Below are 16,577 nucleotides of genomic sequence, written 5' to 3'. Positions count from 1 at the left end.
TTTTTGCAAAATTATATTTTGAATAATTCTTTGATATTTCTTCATTTTAAAAAAAACCCAGGCAACAAAACTACCACAAAACCGATGTCTTAAGTTACAGATTGTTATGCACAAACCAATTTTTGTTTAAATTTGAACCTTAAAGAAATGTTTTAAATGTTTACACTTTTTTCTTTTGTCAGATGCAATCGCTAGACCCTGAAAAAAGACAGAGATTTGCATCTCTGTCTTTTTTTCACATCTTCTGGATCAGGCCCTGTTGACTGCAGGAACTGCAGTTGCATGCTTTTCTAATAGTGCATGGCCGTCCTTTTTGAGGTCTGCTGGTGTAAGAAATAATCAAAACCTAAATGTTTGAGATGTAATGAAAAGGTAGAAATATGTGAAAAGTGTGGTGAAGAATCAACAAGTTGGATGACTTGTCAAAGTGGATCCTGTACCAAAGTTCTTTGACCTGCATCTTAAATATTTAGTGTTGCAAACAAGGTAAGGTGCAAAGAAGTCACTTCAGAATATTTAGAATACTCTGCATAGTAATGGACATGCAGTCTGGTTGCTCATCTGTTCTGAACCACGGGAGAATTGGTGGCCCAAGGCACTGCCTCAGGCTGAATCCACAGCAAACATAGCACTCTGGTTATTATTCCACAGCAGTGTTTTTTTAATGCAGGCCTCCCCTGTACAGCGCCGTGCACTCACAGCTGGCCCCTCACACAGTTACCACTCTGCAGGCTTCTGTCTCTCCTCTCTCCTGTTTTATGTCTTAGGGTGGGGAGGCGGGGGGAGTATTTCAAGCGTTTGACTCGCTCCACATCCTGAGTTCTCATTAAACCCGCCGTAATTGGATCGGGCGTAACAGACATATGGAAATTGCGGTGCCGTTCATCATTAGGGTTTTAATTGTGCCCATTTCGGCCTCTGCGTTTCTGCCTCTAAATAAGTCATAGGTGTTCGCAGGCCTTGTTACTGCAAGTCAAGTTGCTTCATCCAAACACGCTGACGCCTGGGATGATGAGAAGATCTCCTCCATTCCCATCTCTTCATTTGGTTTTGCTGCTGTTCTTTTCTTTATCCCCGTTTTCAAAATATGTGCACTGCAAAAATTAACAGCATTTTTGTCGGGATAAGATGTATGACACATTTTGCATACTTTATATATCTACCTTATATTGTTGGTGTTTGTTTTCTAATTATTATTTAAAAAAAAAAAAAAAGATTTGTGTGTGAAACGCACAGAAAATCTCCAACCTAAATTAAATCAGTTTCTATTATTTATTTGAATTTGTTTGACAGATTAACTATTTTTTGTTTTGCAGAACTATGGATGTTCTCATCAGCCTCAACAACGGCAAATCGTTCATCTCCAGTGCCTACACCATCACTGCATCTACATGTGTGAGTCTGAATTACTGGTCTCCTTTTAGTTCAGTGAACAATGTGGTTTCATTATATTTCCTCTATTAAACAAATATTATATTAATATTGATTATAGCTTCAATAAATGCTTGGTGTTTCAGTGGCATTGATTACTAAGAATGTAATAATATTCTTTGATATGTTTTTATAATAACAGAAATAAAGCAATATTATCTTTTTTAAACATTTGTTCATGGCTAAAATTATTAATCAAATTAATCATGATTAATTGAATATTTAAATAGTCGTCAACTAACTCAATGATTAATTAATTTGCTAAAAAAAAATATTCAGAACAGTAATTAAGCCAAAGCTGTACAAAATATAAATACACTTTGTATTTAAGATGCAATTTATAAATGTTTTACCCAAAACTCATCAAGGGATGCAGTTTTAGATTCACCTTTCATAAACTGACTAAAGGAATGCTGTGTTGATAAATAATCTTATGATTTTGTCTTGCAGTCGAGCGGTTCTGTGGTTCTGATCGTGATCCTGGTGTTGCTGGCCCTCGTGGCTTTGGCCTTGATGTGGTGGTTCTGGCCTCTCTGCTGCACTGTGGTAACTATCACTCATCTCTTTGGTTAACCTCTGTGGCTCCTTCGTAGATGTAGAATGGCAGCAACTTCTGCTGAAATAAACCAACTAAAAATAGTTCATGTTTTTATTACCTTAAAAGCAAATCGTTGCTACAGTTACTCTGATATTTACAACAACAAAAATGAGAACACGAGTGTATCCTCTTTTTCTTTTTTTCTAACTTCTGCAAACTTCCTGTTTGTACAGTTGCACCCTATTGTAAGAGTGCACATATTTACTTAAGTTGTGACTTTTATACAACAAAGAAACAAACCAGGTAGAGAGAGTAGGTTGACCTGTTTGGCTCTGAGCGTCCTCAGGATACTTATTTGTCATGTTCTGAAACAAAATATTGCTAAATATTTGCTCGCCCTTTTACCTCGTTCACCACAGTGAATGAAACTTCCTCCCAGCAGATCCGGGGTGGAGGTGAAGAAACCACATCCTGAAGATCAGTTAAACCAAATCTTGTAGATCAGTTAAAGGTGGCTGCTCAGACGTCAGGTTCTGACAGAAAAACAGACAGAAAAACACACCGAGGCATGGATTAGTGAGAAAAAGATCTGAGTGACAGTTGCTGAAAATTCTGTTTATTCAACTCCAACACTGGGTCTTCTGAGGGACAGACGTGATTAATAATAATACCAGAGATTTTTTATGGTTTAATCCCATTAAATCTGTTCCTGCTCCAGTTTAAACTGTGCTTCCTGATCTTGTCAATCAGCTCGTTGAATTTCAGCTGCTCTTTCTCATTTTCTGCCTTCTACTCTTTGTTCTTTTATTATTGTTTAACGTAGCTCTGAAAATTATCTTTAAATATTTTTCTATGCAATAATTTTCTTACCAAATTAACAGTGTCTGACACACCAAAAGAGAAAATACATTCACTTTATTTCTGATGATCCAGTCTAGTAACGAACGACATGTAAATATAGCTGTTTAGTGTTTTGAGTTGTTCTAAACATTTCATATCCGAGAGGTTCCAGCAAGACCAGAAAAAATATGAGATTTTATTTATATTAAGTGATTTAACAAATATTTGGCTGACCCAGGATTCATTTAGTGACTCTTACAGAATCCTGATGGGTGATTTGGTGTAGAAATGATCAATGTCATTATTCTTATTAAATTGGGCAAGAGAAGAAATATGAATGGAAAATTTCGAAAGGCCAAGAACACACCCCTGAGGTCTACCACAATGAAACTAAGAAACAAAAGAGATTAAACTGTGAAATTAAGAGATTTTTAGGTGGGAGATTTTTAGATCTTTAGGTGGGAATTAGAGGTGCATCAATCGATGGCCTCCGATTTTCTTAGGTTTGGTTGATTGGCTTCACCTGAGGCCAATATCATCTACCTCTGCAAAAGTCTGAAAGTCAACAACTGTCCACTTTTGCTCTGCCTGACAGACTAGACAATTTGTATTTTTCTCCTTGTTGGAGGTGACAACCTCCTCGGCATGTCAATGTTCTTCTTAGGCCTCTAAAGAGCCATCGTTTGATCCAGGTGCGTTAAATCAGGGAGAGAACTGAAACATGCAGGATGCCGGCCCTCAAGGACCCACCTTGGGGACCCCTGATCTGTAGCTTCAGTGTTTTTTAATAAAGGAAAATTGGAACATTGGAGTAAAATTGGAGTATTCTAACCTTATGACAGAAATTGGTGTCAGAATCAAAATTGGTGTCAGAATCAAAATCAGAATCGGCAGATCAGGCCAGAAAACAGCAACCATCCAGCAGCGAAAGAGATCTGTAGGATTGACTGGAGAAATATATCATTGCTAAAAGCATCATGTGCATTAAGTGCTTTATCACCAGAGTGAAAGCTGCTGAAAACACAGTTACTGTTCACATGTGGGAACTTTGAGAATTGGTCATTTCTACTTCCAATTTTATCTTTTTATTTTCTTTAGAGTTAAGCATGCAGAAGGAAAGGGTAGATCAGTCTGGATATACCTGTGAGTGTAACACTGTGTGTTAAAGAGAAAGGTATGACTTTCTCTAAATAGAGCTTAAAAACGTTTTGCAATAAACCTACAGGATGCCAGATGTTTCGGCCCCACAGGCACATATTGTTGGTTTAGTCCTGAGTATTCATTAAAAACTACAGCTTTAAAAACCCCTCACCCTGCCTATACCCCCTTTATAAAACAATTCTCACCCACTTAACCAATTACAGAAATCCACAACAGATTATCGTTTGGGGCGATGAGAGAGGGGCTACAGATGGCGTGCACCACCTTTTTCTCTCAGCCTTTTTTATACTCAGATCTGATGAAGGCAAATTTCCCCCCCACCACACTCGCCTGCCCCCCATCACTCACCTCACTCACCCCTGAAATGATAGACATCACCTGGCTTTGTGGACCTGAAGGGATCCCATCCAGGATGAGATGGAAGCATATTTTGGAAAACCAACAAAGGCATTAAAATGTAAACCCCCTGCAGCATGTCTGGCCGCGGACGTGTTTGTCTTGGTGGAGGGAGCTGCTGTTGCCTTCCATCGAGGGACCCGGCAGAAGAGGAGGGCCATGTGTGGCTTGTTAATATTTAAACCCCCAGTCTGCCAGGCTTCGGCAGTCGAGATGAGGCGATGAGGCCATGCACGCGCACGCAAACTTCCCTCCCACAATCCCTCTCTTCCTCTGCCTCTACCCGCATGGCCCGGTGCCAGACGAGAGGTCAGACAAGCTGTGGAGTGGTAGTTTCTTTGTTTATCATTTGTTTGGAAATTAAGCCTTGCATGGCGTTGCCTTTTGTTTAAATCAAAGGGTTGGAGATGGAGTTTTCAAAGGCAAGGGAATTTGTTTGAATTACAAATGAATCGCTGCAAAATTGGACACACTTTTGGAAACATTCTCAACTCATTTGGTGCCTAATATGTTGGTGACTTCTAATTACTTTGTTATTTTGTTGGGGCTGTCAATAATAACTCATTGCTCTACAATAACACAACATCTTACCAAGAATTTCTGTTTGGAAATTCTTGGTAAAAGACTTGAAATAAGACAAAAAGAATTTCAGCAAGAAAAATGAATAATTCCTCAATAATGATGAAAAAATAAGAAATTTCACTGGCAGATGATTTCACTTACAGCTACTTATTTTTCACTAGTCTGAAGGAATTATTTACTTAAAAGAAGCGCTTATGTCTTGCTGAAAAGTTACTTGAAAGTTAAACATATTTGAACTAAATCGAACATTTTGGTAAGATCAACTTCAGCCTGGATCAATACGGAGAGGCAATCGTGAGTCAAAAGATGAGTGACAAAAGTCAAATTAGTTTCAAATTTTGCTTTGACCGCTTAACTTTCACAGTCGAAACGCTTGCATTTTAGTCGGTGGCTCCATGAACACACCGGTGTCCTCATGACTGCCAAGGCTTTTTAAAAATAGTTGACATTTCTAAATGAACATTTAAAACTCAAATGGCTCCTTTAAAACTGTCCTGAATATGAAAACCTGGAAAAAATAAGTTTTATATGCATACTTATAGGAAAGTTATGTGCATGATTTTGAAAACATTTCAACAAGAAGCTGTTATTCTTGTCACCACTGCAGGGCAGAACTTGATTTCCTTTACTTCAGAAATCCGTTAGCCTGAATCGCTTTTAAACTTTCAAATATGCTACCTGCCACTGATCCGTCACAACAAACCTCCTGAAACAGCTCGACACGACACCGTTTGAGCTCGGGTTTTGGGAGCGAGCAGATTTCCAATCCCAGTCGGACATTTGCGGAGACAGCCATATGTGGACGGTGCCCCGAGTGCTTCTGATTGGTCTGATTCCCCGCGGCCCGCAGGCTGCGGCGGCGAGCCGCTGGGGCCGGTGTCAGATGGCGAAGCATCCCGCGGTTTAGTTTTTAATTACGCCACCGAGCTGCAGAGAGCTCACATCTGTCCGTCTGGTTGCTGGGAAAAAAAGGAGCGACCGAGCTCCGGCGTTTGTATAATGCTTTATTTAGCCCACAACATGTGCGAGAAATCTGCTGCATAATTACTTAATAAAAAGAGATAATCCCGTCAACGTAAGGTGTGGCTGGAATGCTGTTAATCAGCGTATGGAGAGGTCATCCACAGACCTCTGCAGGATTTGTGTGCAGCCAGTTGTGTGTCAAAGAGAAATTAATTAACCCTAATTGATTGTTTTTCATTATTCTAATGACAACACTGCAGCGAGTCCAACGGTATCCCTGAGCTTAACCGGGAAGGAAACAGCTGTTTGGATCTATGATAGGCCATAATTACATTGCTCCTTTTTTCCCCTCCAAAACCACTTTAGCAAATGCAAAAGCAGCTCTGACTTTAGTATCTGTCTGTGATGACTAATGAGCCAGACGGTGCTCTCTCCTCACCTCAAGCCGAGATATTCTCTCAGTATTTATTGTGTTTGGTGCTAAAGTCCACAGGAAGGGAGGAACGAAGGGAGAATTTCATTCCAGGAGTATCTGGGTTGAAAACTGGACCAGAAACAACCTTCACTTACTAGTCTACCTGCAAATGAGCCTTTAGCAAATACTTCATTTTAATGACAGCAATCCAAGCAGGTGACACCACGCTCCTTATTTTCTTTTTTTCTGTTGCTATGATCTTCCTCCTTGTCTGCTTTCGGGGGCTGAATGCTGTTGTGGTTTTGGTTGCATGGAAAGAGCAACAGGGATTTGAGAATTACATTCCTTCAACGGGATCTGATAGCAACGTATTTGCTCAGCATGCTGTGTATTTAAACACGGTAGAAACATCTTGTGGTTAACCAGCAGCTTCATTGCTACTTGTTTGTTTGGTTAAGACCTCATTCAAGTGTAAAATAAACGGTTAATTTCTGCAGCTTTTCTCTTTGTTTTATACAAGCGGCAGTCATATTGGATCCAGACGTCAAAACCAACAACTTTCCAAATTACCTGAATTGTAGATGATTTAAAGCATCCCACACTTTTCAGATTATTCTTCACAAAAGCATTGAAGATCATCAATTACTTTTCCTTCCACTTCATTACTATGCACAGTTTTGTGTTTGTTTTTGACAGTAAGTGAATGTTTATTGGTGTCTGGAAAATGAGTTTCAAAAACTTCCTGGTTGTTGAGTCACATTCAAAGGGCACTGCTTCATTACCAGGATCTCCAGCTGGTTTACTGTTGTTTGTCTGTCTGTTAGCTGCTGGAAAAAACAAGTGCTCTATTTCTGACCCAGTTTACAGGAACCACTTGCTTGAATCCACTTGGTTGTGCAGGAGGCTCCACTTCTGCTTTTGGAAGATGTACGGTTATAGAATTGTGCATCTGTTTGCAGCCATTTTCACGTGTGTAAAGTTGAGTTGGGGGGGCGTGGCCAGCAGCAGCTCATTTAGATTTAAAGTGACAGACGCCATAAAACATCTCATTCTGAAATTAACTCAAAATAGACAGAACTGACCAGACTAAGATCTGATTGTCTGAGAATAATTTTGTGCTAAAAAATTGCGATACACATGTTTTGTGTTGCCCATAAAACTATCCTAATTTGTGTTGAAGAAGCATCATAGGTAAACCTTTAAAGATGCTTCTCGAAAGTTTTACGTTATTTTCTTTTGTCCGTCAGACTGTGAGCTTTAACTCTTGAAATCTCACCAGATAATAAGTGTGTGTGTGTCTTTTCACAGCTGTGTTACCGCTGACTGAGCGTTGTTTCAGGTGGGCTCCTGAGTGACGCCTGACAAATGTCACCGTCAGGCTCCTCTTTGCTTGCCGAAGCACATCTGAAAAATCCAGTCCAGGCATCTTGTCCCTGAGTGGTATCACATTGTGGACAACCTGTTTCTCAGGTGTCTTTCCACGTTGTCACAGAGAACGCCTCCGGGCTGGTCACTCCGCTGTCAGTAAGCGATGTCATTGAGATCTGTGTGAATGTGGGTTTTTTTTTCTTGTTTTGTTTTTTTTCCTGCCGCCACTCATCTTCCCAACAGACGGGACTTGGAGCGCAGCCCAAGCCGCCTCCTCTGTATCTGATTGGAGCTAATTAACTCCTTAGGATTTTATGATTGGGGGATCGCTTCGGAGCGCTGAACCCCATCCAATTAATTAAGAGCTAAACAGGCTACAGCGATCGCCCTAAAGACTCCCCTGTCAACAAGTTGGTTTTCAGCATTTCTTTATTTTGCACGGGGGTCCACTGATGTTGGTTTACAGGCAGGATCCTTGTAATCAGTAGTCAGCGGGGCGATGGGCCGGCAACTGCCGCTCGTGAGGCTGGCAGCGGCGGTGTCGCCATCATGAGACGAGCTGAGGGACGCCTCTGTTCGGCTGTGTCACCTGTCACGAATCAGCCCCGTCAGCCTCGTCTGGGTCCTGATAAGGTTTGAGAGCGTGTCCTCCTGCCGACCAGCTTTGTTTTCTTTTTCTGTTTATTCAGGTCATCAAAGACCCACCGCCGCCACCTCCACCTTCTCGGCCGCCTCCACCTGTGAGTATGTCACACGGGGTCAACACAACCCTCCGCAATACAGATTAGACCCCATATTCCTGCACATGTTAATAATTCATTTTAAATTGAGAATTAGCCTCATTGAGTTTCAAAATTCAGACACATTTTTGCATCATTATTATTATCAATAGTAGTAGTATGTGTTTAGAAGGATCACCAGAATGAAAAGAATATTGATTAAAAAAATCATCTTGTCTTGTGTTACAGTAAGATAAAAAATATAACAGATTTATAATACATTTTAACAGCAATAGTGACAATAATAAATAAAGCATTGTAAAAACAATGCTAAATAAATCAAGATAAACTGAAAGATTTGATATAAAAATAATAATAATAATATGAACATCAACAAATATATAAATAAATTAAGTGAACAGAATATTTTGAGCAACTCTGATACAAGCATTATAGATAATTAAAATATAATAAATGAACAAATAAATGAACAAAATTCAAAATGTATATTCTATTAACTATTTTAGTCAGGAAGTGGCGATTAGAAAATGTTTCCTTATTTGCATTAATGATTGAAATAACTGGAACTGTGACCACTGATTGTAAGAATTAAAATAATCCTCCAAATGTCCATCTATGAGAGCCTCAGTAAAGTCTCCATAAAAACCATTAGAAGCTCTCTCAGGCAAGCTGGTTGTTCAGGAGTCACAGCGGGAAGAAACCTTTTCTGTCCCACCATCACAAATGTAAACATAAAATCTTAATAAAGTACTGAGGCTTTACCTGCAGACACCTCCTTTGGTCAGATGTTTGTGGATAAATGCTTTAAAACGAGGGATGATTATAGTTAGGCCTGGTGGAGGACCTGTGATGCTGTGGGCCTGTCTGTCTAACACAAATCTTGCAAAGTAAATGATATCATAAAACATTTAAAATAAAAATCTGGCTGCTTCTAAAAAAAAAAAAAAACAGAAAAACGATCCCTGTTGAGTCTTTCTGCAGGTTAATATAAAAAAAAATATCAGTTGATTTCTTTAAACTTTCCAAAGTGGAAATTTGCTACTGCCATAGACTATTAAGTTACTTTGAAGCTTTTTGACCCTGAAACTGCTGACCTCATGCACAGTGGAGGCAAACATAACATCTAGAGTATTTCTTCCTTCCTGGTGAAAATGAAACAATGACGTAATTGATCTTGGGCTTCCTTGTTACTGTCGACCAGCTGCAGCTGTTTTATTAATGTTGTCGTTTTTAGAATCGTGTGAATTTCCGGCTCTTTTTCCAGGAACCCGAGCCGCTGCCAAAGAAGAAGTGGCCGACAGTGGACGCCTCCTACTACGGAGGAAGAGGAGCAGGAGGCATCAAACGGATGGAGGTCAGACCCTCAAACTGGCTTTTGTTTTACTTTAAAGTAGAGCAGCTAAGGAAATCAAATCGAAAAAAGATCCTCTGCATGCGGCGGTGACACACATCTGACGGGTGTAGTCCTGCTGACGTTGATGTTGGAAGTTGGTGTAGTTGCGGGCAGCGGACCCGGCTGCTGTCCTCGTCACTCTGCTGACGCGTCCGACATGACAGGTCCCGCCATCTCGTCCTGATTGGATCAAGTCGCTGCTCAGTTGGAAGATTGAGTGCTGCTGTCAGCTCGACTCGACCACCTCGCTGAGTTTCCACCCACACTTCCCCCGTCCCAGACTCCCGTTAATATCCAGATCCTTCAGGAAGAATCAAAGTTCATATGTCAAATGTGCATCCTATGCATACATCTTGTAAAATCTAAACTCAAGATAAGGCAACATTAATCTTTTGAGAGATTTTAGAGTCCCATATTTCAATCATTCAAGTTTATTTGTGTAGCACATTTCAGCAACACAGCCTTTCAAAGTTCCTTACATCATGAACGTAGCACAGTCATCATATAGTCAACAGTTGTAAAAACCAATAACATACATTACATTTTGTCATGTGCCATCTTTAAAATCAACAATTCGCATTAAATGTGCTTGGCAGTGTTTCTTTCATTATGAATTAAAAGCAACTTTAAACAGCTGGGTTTTGATTCAGCTTCAAAAGAGCTCAGTGTTTCAGCTGCTTTTTAGTTTTCTGGAAGTTTGTTCCAGATTTGTGGTGCATAGAAGCTGAATGCTGCTTCTCCATGTTTGGTTCTGGTTCTGGGGATGCAGAGCAGAACCAGAAGACCTGAGAGGTCTGGAGGGTTGATACAACCACAGCAGATATTTAAACTGTTCAATTATTTATAAACTATTTTAACACCGAGGCTCTATCTAAGAAGTATTTATGCCACATTTGGCATCTATCATTATTTCTATCTATATCTATCACTTCTATACCTTTTGACGGGTGTCAGGATGATTGCAACATTCCAGTTTCTGACAGGTGAGCGTTTCTTTCATTCACTGCAGCGCTCCGTTTTTTCCAGGGACGGATCCCTGAGATGATTCTCAGAAGCTGTTCTATATTGTCACGGCTTAACCTACAGCTTAGAAATTGTGTCGCTAATTAATCACCTCTCCCCATTCATGTGGCGGTGGATTTTTTCTTCTTTTTTTTTGTCTCCTCCTTGCAACAGATGTGATGATTTCAATTAAAAAGCAGGACAGCTTGACTAACACACATACTCATGTTCAAAAGCTCATATGCAAACACACACACACCTGACAACACATAGCGTCAACTGAATCGAGTCCTTGGTATTTAAGGGAGAAAGTTACCACCTGGTGCTACTAATCAGATGCATTGATTAGCTGATCACCCTCAAGGATAAGACAATACATCAAGTCCTAATGATAAAAGGCCAGTGTTTTTTTGTTTGTTTTTTTACCTGGGCCTACCTCATCTCATATGTAGCTGTTCTAGCACTCTTTCATTTTCTGGTTTTATCCTGCTTAGGTGAAATGGGGAGAAAAGGGATCAACCGAGGAGGGGGCCCGTCTGGAGAAGGCCAAAAATGCTAAAGTGTCCGTACCAGAGGACGTGGAAGAGCCGATGATCAAACGTCCACGTCCTAAACCAGCGTCCAACAACAGGCAGGCTGAAACCAAATGGTACACTCCTATCAAGGTACGTTCCCCATGGACACCACATGTTATGGTTCCTCATGAAAACATGAAGAGGGGAGAGGAAAAACTAAACTCAAACACAGGAGAAAGCAAAAAAAATAAATACATTTTTTAAATGGATAAGAAAAATATTCAAATTTCTGCCAGTTCTGCCGTTTTCCCTGATGCCATTTCCGTGTGCCATCAGGGTCGTCTGGATGCATTGTGGGCTTTGTTGCGGCGGCAGTATGACCGGGTCTCCCTCATGCGTCCCACCTCAGCAGACCAGGTAGGACAGAGGAGAAAACACTCCACCACTTTTCAAAAATACTTGTGTTGGAAATCTGCAGACCTGCTGCAACGTCAGATAGAAAATGTTGGCTGTGCATTAAATATTGTGGTGGCAAACAGACAAAACAGCAAAGTAATCAAAAATATATTTTGCATCAATGAAGAATATTATACTTTTGGAGAAAAATTACAACAATAAGCATCTATTAGCAGTTTGGTCTTTTTTATTTAGTTGTATTTATTAGTGGTTTAAATGGGTGAATCTGTCTTAGTTGTCTGTTTAAGCCCATTTACAGTTAAACACTTGTCAGTTTACTGCTGCATTGTGTAGCTGTGAGAGGATGCAACCTCTCAGTAGAGGAAACTTCTGTTTCTTGTTGTGCATCGTGTTGTTTATACTTCACCACGGTGACGTGACCTGCAGCTACAGCTGCAAAGCTTCACAGAAGGAAGGAGGACAGAGACGACCTAATATGGTCAAACCGTTCACTTCACTCGACCTCCGTCAAAGGAGAGAAAACGATCTGGAACCCAGACGGTTACCGGAACGGCACCAACTCAGAGCTAACCAGATGTTTTGATATGTATTAGACTCTAATACGGCTCATGATCCAACAAACCATCTGCTTTGGATGTGAATCTGCATACATAATCCCAAAATTAAATGCTATGGACAGAAAATCGAATGCTGCGGCTTTGAACTGGAAATATAAAACACTGCCAGTTTTGGGTTTTTGAGTTTTTGCAGCATTCTTTTCATTCTGTGATCTGAAGCAGAAACACTTTTCAGGCACACAATCAGAAACAAGTACACATCTGCATGTCTATGGTGGGTGGTTCTGCTCAGGTCAGAGGTCAGAGAACAGGATCCATATGGTTTAGACAGTGATGTAACTCTCTGCAGAGGGACCAGGTCGAGGGCTGAAGAAAAGGGAAAACTTGAGGAAATCTAGCAGCTGTTAGCCTGCCAGTCGTTACTCAGGGCATCACTTTGCTGTTTCATCAAAAACCAGCAAAACGTCTGCTTTTTATCTATATGTTAGCTATAAAAGAGACGATTTATGCACAAGATTCTGCAGTGTGGATACAGATAACGAGGGAAGCGGATCAGTATGGAAGGCAGAGAAATCATTTGTCTGTGGTTCTATGCTGTTGAAGCATCTACAAGATAGCAAGAGCTGAGTTTTTCTGCTTTACAGAGCTGTTTTTATGGTGATAAAAAACTTTGTAGCCTCGTCGTTTTAGTTTTGATGTGTCCATCTGAAGTGACCTCCAGGTCGGGAAGCCCACAGATTCTCAAAGAGGTTGTTTCGCATCACGTTTGGCTAAGAGTGCAAAAGCTGCTGGTCGAGTCCCATTTTTATTCTGATCACTGAGACAAACTCCACTTTCAGTTCTGTGATCAATACTGTAAACGAGAGGTTCTGGAGACGGTCAGACAGATCGGGTCGCAGGACGCTTTGTGTTTGAAGTGACACCGAGGCTGAGCAACGGCGGACTGTTTTCATCCCTCCACACTGTTTTTATTTACTCGGTTTATTTGTGAATTCTCCCCAATGGCAGGGTTCAGTTAGTTAACTTGTGAAAATGAGGAAAATACAACCTCCGTGTAATGGTTGAAGTTTGGACTTTTTTCCCCCAATGGCTGTCTGATCTGGAGCCAGTCAGATGATGATGTAATCAAAACATTTTTATTTGCCAAACAAACTATTCATCAAAATTAAAGTAAAATGCATTTTAATCTCATTTTAAGCTTCGATTTGCTCCTTTCTCATCCTCTCTGTTCTCCTTCGTGCCATTAAGGCCACTATTTGGCCTTAATGTTCAAACTCTTCGCTCTGGAGTTTGAACAGTAGTCGTATTGTTGCTGGTCTCCGCCCACCTGGACCGCTTACGGCGGGTTGGTCAGAGGAAACACAGCTGAGGAAGAAGTTCGCTCCGTCCTGCTGCAGGTTGAGTGTGGATGGCAGAGAGCGCTGCAATGCCATAGAGAGAGGGAAACGGGCAGGACGCTGTGTTTGATGGCGGGCAGGAAACCTCCGGAATTATGAATTTTTCAGCAGCGCCCATCCGCCGGGTTACAAGGACTCGTACAGGTGTAAGTAAGCAGGTTGTCGCAGACATCTGTTCAGCACAGGGACCCGGTTCCCCCCACTCCTCACTCAGCCTCTCTCCGTTTGTCGCCGCCGCCGCCCGGAGTCAAACCACTGGACTGTCAGCAGATGCAAAGGAGAGACAGAAAAAGAGAGTTTTTTATTTATTTTTTATTATTTAAATATTTTTTTTCCATGGTCTCACATTTAGAGCCCGAGGGCTTCCGACACCAAAGGTAGAGCGGGGGTGGACACAGCTGCAGAGCCGAACTTGCCCCAGGCACAAATAAAGAGATCTAATGCGGTTTGACTGTGTTGTGGGTGAGAGCAGGGAGCCGGGGAGGAACTTCAGAGCCAGCTTAGCGCAGCCACATCTGCCGCTGAGTTTTTCCCGGGATCGGCTGGGGACAGCAGGTAGAGGAAGGTGGCGGGGAGCGGGAAGGAGGCCCTCCTCGTTTTCCCCATTCTCTCGCAGGGCGTTTTCACGCCTGATAGTCTCGAAGACTCGCTCCAACTGGGGACCAGCATTGCAACATTTGTTAGATTTTCATCTGCTGCGGTCTGCTGGCACACAGCACTGCTTCAGATGAACCAAAACCTTTGAGAAAACTGTTCACCCAACTGGACCGACGCGGTGCAGGGTCGACCCAAGGCATACGCCAGTAAAACCCCTTTATGGGGCGACTGTGGCTCTCATCTTGTGATCGGAAGGTTGCAGGTTCGATTTCTTCTTCCTCAAAGCACTCAACCCCAAGTTGCCTACTGATCTGTGTATCGCTGAGTAAATGTGTGTGTTTGAGTGAATGTAACTCTGGTGTAAAGCACTTTGAGTGGTCAAAAAGATTGGAATAGGCGCTAAATAAGTTCAGTCCATTTGCTATTATAAAATAACATTGAATGATGGAAACTGAAAACTAATTATTATTTTTATGGAAAAAAATAATTTACAGATTATAAGATAAATAATAGGTTAATCTCTTCCTGCCGGAAATATATCAAACTTGTTAACTTGTTTACTGTAAATTTAATGTTTATCAGATGATATTATTTTCAAAATAATTAAAATAATAAACCACTCTTCAACTTCCTCCTTCAAGAAATGCAAACAAAAATAGATTAGCGTCAAATGGTTGCAGGACTTCTCTTTTGTTTTTGGTAAAACATTATGAGCCATTTCTCCTGCGTGTGCTAGACTCCTGTGTTGGTTTTGGTCGTATTTACCCAGAATGCTGTGCGCTGTAGTCCTCTTCCTGCTTCTGGAGCGATCTCTGATCTGCTTGGCGTTCACATATGCATTCGAGTTCACTTCAACCGAACTGAGACTGAGGATTGTAGGCAGACCAGAACTCACTTCACTGGTTTCGTTGCACATTCATACATCCCCAACCTGACCAGACTTTCTAGACAAACGGACCAGAGTTGTATTAAACCGGACCAAACGAGTCTGGTGTGAACGCTGCCTCAGGCTCTGTTTGAAGAGGCGTCGCTTTGAATGCATGCAGCGTTTTCTCCTTGCCTCCCACCTTCACATGCTAGGTTTTGTTTTCCGAAAGCAGCTGTCCGCAAAATGTCAAAACAAGGTGTGCGAGGAACGATACCACAACACGCATTAAGTCCTCCTCGTCCTCCTACGGACCGCCAGCCGAGCCAGCAGCCCAGAACAGGCGCTAAGAGTTGTTCCTGCGTATTTCCACTTGGACTCGTTCCTCTCGCTCTCATCTGTTCCTCACCAGGGGGACGTGTGGGCTGAGTGTGTGTATCTGCGTGTGTGTGCGTGTGTGTGTGTGTCTGCGTGTGTGTACGCGTGTGCGTGTGTGCGTGTGTGTGTGTGTGTGTGTGGAGGTTAATAGTATTACATGACGGACTCCTAAGCTACTGCTGAAATACAGTCAGCCTTTTAGTGACTGAAATATGTTTTTATAATGTAATAATGCACTAGATTTCCTTAACAAAGCGGGCTTAGGAGACAGAAGAATCTGCTCGTGGCTCATGATGTAACTTCATCGTTTCTGTTGGATCTTCTGCTAAATAAACTGAAGAAAGCTTTTATAAAGGAATGGAAATAACTGGAATTGAAGACTAATCTGGAATACGTTTCATGAAGAACTATTTAAAATTAATGTTTGCAGCTGAACAGCGTTTCTGCAGAGTCTGAGAAAGGATTTCACAGACTGGATTCCTTCCTTCCTTCCTTCTGTCTATCCGTCCATCATTTACTCATCTTTGCGGTTCCTTTCTTTCCTTCCATACTTCCTTAATTTCTTCTTTCATTGTGATTTCCCATCCTTTGTTCCTTCTCTCTTTCCTGCCATCCATCTGTCTTTCTCTTCTTTTTCCTTTTTCTTCCTTCCTTCTGTCTATATTTCCTTTTTTTTCTTTGTTGCTATCTTCTTTCCTAGCTTGCTTCCTACCTTTTCTTCCTTCCTTCCCTCTTTCCTTCCTTTCTCTCTTCATATTGTTCATCCATCCTTTCTTACTTGCTGCCTCACTTTTTTTTCTGTCATTTTTTCTTCCTTCCTTTCTTACTCCAGTTGACAATTCTTTCTTTCCTTCCTTCATTGCATTCTTCCTTCTTTCTTTCATTCTGTCTATCCATCCATCGGTCGTAAACTTAAACATGAAAAACGAACTTTGACATAAAAGCTTTGTTTGAACTCTGACCTCATTCCGTCCGTTGTATCTTAAGAATTAGATCTGGATGTTAAATGTTAAACAAAATAA

At 41.2% G+C, this 16,577-nt stretch overlaps 1 protein-coding gene across 1 annotated transcript in view; it reads left to right on the top strand.

Annotated features, from left to right (window-relative positions):
- The window catches only part of antxr2a (ANTXR cell adhesion molecule 2a), a 77,697-nt gene that overhangs the window by 27,059 nt on the left and 34,061 nt on the right, over positions 1-16,577 (top strand). Inside the window, exons 11-16 of the mRNA XM_055039803.1 lie at positions 1,317-1,395; positions 1,882-1,977; positions 8,384-8,434; positions 9,699-9,788; positions 11,324-11,494; positions 11,681-11,761. Coding sequence (XP_054895778.1) covers positions 1,317-1,395; positions 1,882-1,977; positions 8,384-8,434; positions 9,699-9,788; positions 11,324-11,494; positions 11,681-11,761 — 568 coding nt within the window. The remainder of the gene's footprint in view (positions 1-1,316; positions 1,396-1,881; positions 1,978-8,383; positions 8,435-9,698; positions 9,789-11,323; positions 11,495-11,680; positions 11,762-16,577) is intronic.

The sequence above is a fragment of the Poeciliopsis prolifica genome, unplaced genomic scaffold (genome assembly GCF_027474105.1).
Source record: "Poeciliopsis prolifica strain line A6 unplaced genomic scaffold, Auburn_PproV2 SCAFFOLD014, whole genome shotgun sequence".
Lineage (NCBI taxonomy): Eukaryota > Metazoa > Chordata > Actinopteri > Cyprinodontiformes > Poeciliidae > Poeciliopsis > Poeciliopsis prolifica.
Note: the sequence above shows the minus strand (reverse complement) of the source record. Positions and strands in the feature narration are given on the sequence as shown.